The 6,404-nt window shown below is 40.8% G+C and overlaps 1 protein-coding gene across 8 annotated transcripts in view; it reads right to left on the bottom strand.

Moving 5' to 3' along the window:
• The window catches only part of LOC107680378 (glutamate receptor 3), a 35,996-nt gene that overhangs the window by 5,213 nt on the left and 24,379 nt on the right, over positions 1-6,404 (bottom strand). For 3 of the 8 annotated variants that reach the window (XM_016476239.1, XM_016476242.1, XM_016476241.1), the window contains 2 exons: positions 4,544-4,791; positions 244-358 (listed from right to left, as the gene is read on the bottom strand). In XM_016476239.1, coding sequence (XP_016331725.1) covers positions 244-358; positions 4,544-4,791 — 363 coding nt within the window. The other 5 variants (XM_016476243.1, XM_016476240.1, XM_016476245.1 and 2 more) reach the window with 5 other exon arrangements.

The raw sequence follows: 6,404 nt of genomic DNA, 5'->3' as shown, positions 1-6,404 counted from the left end.
TTGTGGGTGGGGGGGGGGGGGGGGTCTGTTGTGTTGTGTTGCATCCTAAAGGTGCTACATGATATTAAAAAAAGCTGCATATGTAAAGAAGATTTCACAGGAAGGGGCCAAAATGAAGTGAATCCAGCTTGTGCCAAATCCTCTAAATCCATTAAAAACAGTAAATGATGTTGGGGCTCGTTATGATATTTGTAGAATATGAATGTGTTTGTTTGTTAGAAGTAAATGATTGAGCAGACTAACCTTACTCCCAGAGTCTTTGGTCCCACATTCACCCTTATCGTACCACCACTTGTTTTTCAGCTTGTCTAAGATGCCTTGTTCACTGAGTTTCAACACTGCAAGGTTTACAGGAGTTCTTCACGAGGGGAAATAACATAAATAACATGGCACCATTATGTTATTTTATGTTATTAAAACTTAAACCTACCGAATATCTGTTAACCAAAGTGATACTGTAGGACACCTGGCCTTGTGCTGTTGATATCGTAGACAGCGAGAGAATAAGAGAGGGAGAGATGGAGAGAAAGGGAGGGAATGCAGGCAGGGCTAGCCTCAGTGTTACCTTCGACCTTTGACCTGGCAGTGCTACCTACTGTTATCGCTTTGAGTAATCGGCACTCACTGTTCCAACAGAGGCAGAGAAAGTAACCATGGTAACAGCCAAACAGAGCATAATTACAAAGAGCATTGGGCAGATGAGTTTCATTATTGTAATCGAGGTGTGAATGCAGCTTTTCTAACCCAGTATTCATCAAGCTGGATCTATCAGGAGAAAAAACCCTTACTTGACTAACAGACAAACAGGACCCAGCAGCCCAGCTCGATGATGTTACTATTCCTTCTAGGCATTTCGTTTTGTATGTTAGTATGTTATAGGCAGGACTGCTGGGAAACTCCGTTTCTTTTCCTTCTGCTGCTAAATGATGAGGGTCGTAATACAGCAAAGCAAATATGCCATACTTACCACTGTAACACAAGTCAGCTTCAGACATCGAATGGTTTGACACCTGCCAAATAATACCTTGAAAGAATGTGATACAGTTACGGAGAGATGGACCTATTGCTTGAGTACATTCAATTAGTATTTATGTGTATCTTGTTTATGAGTGTACAAACCTGTTGCACTGACTCCACAACGAGCTTCAAAGAACTCAGGATTGTCAAATCACCAACAGCTGGATCTATCAGTAATCCATGTATGAAAAAGAGGCCCTGATTCTTACATCTATAGCCACTTCCTACTGTATTGTGTTAGATTTTCACTACTGTTGCTGTACTGTATGTTTGCTATGTGAAGCTTTACGCTATACGAGTTGGGATTTTCTGTATATTTGCAGCGTACTGCAGTATATTGTTTTTAATTTTGCTTTGCGCTAATAGTATGGCATACTTGCTGTGTTTGCTGAATTACTCCATTCATGCATTTTGGATAAGATTCAGGTCAATAAATGAGGAACATGCAGTTGTGATGTCATAACAGACTAGACATCCTCCACCCAGCATGCTCAACTTATCAATGCATGGACTAGGCAGCCATTTTGGTCTCGGAGTTTAGAGCTCAGGCACAACTCATGAGCGAGATTTACTGCAGTGAACTCGCTTTTGAATACCAGTCAGGACTGAGTGCGGCTGCCTTGCCCTCATGATAGGCTGAACACAGGGTAACCATTCTGCAGGCACAGGTGCTAAAGAAAAGTGGCCATAAATTCACTGAGAAGTGTGTGCGACTATAATGAATTTGTGCTTGCTTGTTGTTGTTGTGTGTGCAGTGCACCCATATGCAGATGAATGTGTGCGTTTTGTGAGTCAACAATATGGCACCAGATCTTCCTCAACCTTTGATTTCTAGGATTAGAATTCTCACGTTTTCCTGTGATGATTTGTCCCTTCAGGACTGTCTGGCCCCAGCTGACTTATATTTTTCTTTAATTCCACCAACAAGGGAGCTACAGGCTTTTTCATGGGTTACATGCTAATTCAGGGAATAATCTGAGAAAGCTGGTGGCTCCAAAGGGATTTGCATACTTGAGGCAGGACGTTGGCCAAAGACCAAAAATGGTGTTTTTTCAAAAAATTAAAATTAAAATAAAAAAAAATGTCATCTGGCTGTTTGTGAGGATACCAAAGTCTTCACACTTCTCGACTATCACTAACAAAACATCAGACAACATGCCGTCCAAATGTTTGGCAACTCCATAGGCTTAGTGATTTGGACAATATCAGCATAAATCCTTGTCATTTGTGAAGACTTTGCAAGGGACAACACAAACTACAAAAAGTTTTTATTAACTAAAAAATATGATTTCAGAGCACATAGAAATATGACAGTTTTTTTTTTTATCTCTAAACTATGTTCTAATTGGTATGTTTGTGTCCTAACCTAATTGGCAATCAATCAGCTATTAAGGCGTGCTAACTTATTAATCTTAAAAAAAAAAAAAAAAAGTTAAATTTAATTCAGTAATTAGGCATCACTACTGACTATGGTGTTGATGTATTGCTATTAATTTGTAATCGAGAAAAACGTCATTGTTGCTGGTCTTCAATGATAACTGCAAGTTACTTGAATGCATTTAGACCAAAAAATAATATTTATGCTGATATTGTCCAAAACCCCATTTTGCTCAGGGCATTTCCAAACTTTTGGAGGGTATATTAAACTACAATGTAAACGCGTGAGCAACAACTACACTAAACTACAGCTCCAAAACTATTAAAGAAAGAGTTCACCCAAAAAATACAAATTCTGTCATCATTTTCTCAGCCTTGTGTCGTTTCAAACCCATTTGACATTATTTCTTCTGTGGAACACAAAATAATTTTTTTTTAAGAATGTTGGTAACCAAACCGTTTTGGTGACCACTGTATGGACAAAATATGTTTATGTTTCACAGAAGACAGAAAGTCACAGGTTTGAAATGACATGAGTACAGTAAATAATGACAGAAATTTCACTTTTGGTGAACTATCCCTTAAACAAACATCAAACAGGTTCAGCCAATCCTCTGTGCTTCAGAAAGGTAAAGGCACCTATTTTCCAGAGCAGTTTTGGTCTTGTTTGTGCTGTCTGTTAGATCCTCGTACATCTCTCTTTTTTTCTTTCTGCTGATAGCCCATTAAATCCTGGTGCCTGGTATACACAAACAGTACATTTTCTGATGATCTAACATTACAGATCAGAGAAGAGCCAGAGAGGGCCTAGCCTCTTCTACCTACCTACCTGCTTGTTTTACCACACAAACAAACCCTCGAGGTGGGTCCTAATAAGCTGCGCTCTTGGTGACCCTGACCTTACTCCACACATCCACCCACCCTAGCCTTTATTCCTGTCCTCCTCTGCTTCCTTTCCTCCATTAGCCAAGTAAAGGGTCATGTCTGATCACAGTTTGCCTTATTATGTAAGCTCCAAAAAATGTTACATTAGCAGCACTGACAGTAACTGCGGCCGTCGCTATGGTACTAATGTCCTTGGGTCATTAGGCTCAGTTTGCTCGTGTCCATCCCTGAGGGTCATGATACTTTTGTCGGGGGTCATAGGTCACAGCCTTGCCGATTACTCGTAGCTATGAAATGGTTGTTTGGGTGAGATTGAGGCTGACCTTCGAGTCCCCTCCCCCGCTGCCGCACTCTCCCTTGTCGTACCACCATTTATTTTTCAGCTTGTCCAGCAGGCCCTGCTCATTCAGCTTTAACACCGCCAGGTTTACAGCGCTTCTTCAAATGATAAACACATAGCTCGTAAGAAAAGGGACAGGTTCGTGAGAAATCTAATGAGACTGCAGCAACTGGCAGTTGCTTTTTTGTTAGGGGTCAATACAAGAGGAGAGACCGGTTAACTGGTGAAGTTTTTGGACCATTCGTTTGGTTAATTGCGTCAGCTACTGGGTACAGACAGAAGCGTGTGTGCAAGTGAGGTGCGTGTGGTGCAGAGTGGACAGAGATAAACAGAAAGAAGTGAGAGTAAGAAAAAGAGTGCTGGTGAATGATGGGAAGGATGCAGGAAGATAAGAAACAGCATATGGCATGACATGCTTAGCAGCAGGCAGTACAGCGCCGGTGCAGAGAAAAAAAAACAATCCAGGTGTACAAACATTACAGAACTGCAATCACAGCACAAAGCAAAGGGCAGAGAAGACAATAAAGAGGAAGAAGGATGACAAGAAAAAGGGGGTAGGAAATCAACAGCAACAGGCATTACGCTGTAAAAATGGACCGTAAATTAATGTTAAGTGACATTTCTGTACAGAGAAACACGATAAAAACATCACCACAACATACATAAATAAACAACAACAACAACAAAAAACTGAACACACAGACACGGTTACCTTATGTACCGCAAGAGAAAGAGAGAAATAGGCAGAGTGAAAACAAAACAGAAGTAAAAGGTTTGAAGTAGAAAGAATGAGAAAAGGTAGAGGGTGAGAGAATAAGAATGAAAAACAAAACATGAATGAGACAGAGAGAAGAGAGAGATGGTGGAATCAGGGTAGGTGGAATACTATAACAACAGAGTGAATTGTTATATTATTCCACCCACCTTAATGCCGACCCTTTGGGCGTGGCCACACCGTAGCCCTTGGAGTCCAGGTTCCCTCCCACCTTCATAGTGTCACACGGCTTTCTCTGCTCGATGTATTCATTCATTGTGGACTCGAGTAGGAACGCAAACTTCCCCTTCGACTTGCGCACACGAGCCACTCCGTCAGGGGTTGTCTTAACGAACACGGACGGCTCGGCGGACTTCATGTAAGACCACATCTTCTCGTAGACAGCGATCTTTGAACGCTGAAAGCGAGAAAGGACAAAGAGGAAATAAATGGAAAGGTTAAGAGAGAGAGAAATGTGAGTTTCATGACCTTTTACAAATAAAAGGTGTCTGGCTAAAATTTCCTGTCAGCAGGGATGGACAGTGCCTCATTTTGTGACCTATACCAGCCCATCAAAAGCCACCAGGAATAATTCTCCACTATATTATTAGAAAAGTAGCTAAATTTGGTTACATATATGACGTATGCCAGGAGCATTTCTAGCCTTTCATCAGTACTGAGGCACAGGGCCCCCATCAAAAAAGTTTCCCTGTATTTTGATACTTTTTTGATACTACTTTGGGTATAAGGATATAACTTGTCTTTACCTGCCAGTGCTTCTTGTTCACAAGCTGCACACACAATAAGCTGCTTCCTCACTAACACAATAGCAGACAAGTTTCGTTTCATACCATGGAATGTAGGCAAATATCACCTCATCCAGTCTTGTTTTCTGTCATATAAAATATCCTATTATGATGTGAAGAACTGCTGCAAACAAGTCAGTGCGTGAGTGAACTGTCTGAATGAATAAAACTTTTTAGATTACTAGATCTTATTAGATGAATGGCATTCACACATCTGGCATCACTAGTTCTGATTCTAAACGGCAGATGCAAAATATACATGATTGCTGAAATATTGTCTGAAAAAAAGATTCTAGGTCAGAATATATGTATGTGGAAATCTCAATCATCAGGCAAAGATTTATCAGTAAAAAAGGGTCTAGCCATGTGCTACAGTGTTCCATTTAAATGCACATTAAATTTACAACCACCATTTAAATAAAGCACCATTTAAATCAAGAAAGATTGTTACAGATGTCTCACTACACTGACATCCCACCCCAGACACACTGTCAGCTAAAGGTCTCAAACTTGCCTCTCAATCAGTCTTTTGTACAAGATCCTTCAGGGACTTTTTAATCATAGAGACTCCTGGTGCCATGAGACTAAACCGACAACAGCAGAGTATAAAATCTTAGTAGAAAATTAATAGCTCTTCAAATAATCACTGAAAAGGTCCCTCACATTGTCTAGAGCAGTGGTTCCCAACCACATTCCTGGAGGCCCCCAAACACTGCATGTTTTCCATGTCTCCTTAATCAAACACACCTGATTCAGATCATCAGCTCATTAGTAGAGACTCCAAGACCTGAAATGGGTGTGTCAGACAAAGGAGAGATACAAAATATGCAGTGTTGGGGGTCCTCCAGGAACGTGGTTGGGAACCACTGGTCTAGAGGAATGTGAATATATCATAATCAAAATCGAACTTAAAAATCAAGCAGTCGTCATTTACTCCCGACATCTGAGCCGCTGAAGACGCAGTGGATTACCTTTGTGTTTGAAGAGAATGCGCCCCCGATCTACATAAACGCGTCTATGTTCGCGCGAATCATTCTTGATTCAGCCTCATCTACAGAATAAGTGAATATAATGCTTTGTAATGAATCTTTGCAAATCGCCTTTCCTAATAATGTGCTAATTAGCAAGTTTCATGGTGAATGCAGCTAAAGTAAATAGTCTCTCTGAGAGCGGCTCGGAAGAGAGGGGCGGGGTCAGCAGAGCTCATTAACATTTAAAGGGAAAT

The sequence above is a fragment of the Sinocyclocheilus anshuiensis genome, unplaced genomic scaffold, assembly GCF_001515605.1.
Source record: "Sinocyclocheilus anshuiensis isolate Anshui unplaced genomic scaffold, SAMN03320099.WGS_v1.1 scaffold1262, whole genome shotgun sequence".
Lineage (NCBI taxonomy): Eukaryota > Metazoa > Chordata > Actinopteri > Cypriniformes > Cyprinidae > Sinocyclocheilus > Sinocyclocheilus anshuiensis.
The sequence above is the reverse complement of the archived record's forward strand: the minus strand, read 5'-3'. Positions and strand labels throughout refer to the sequence as shown.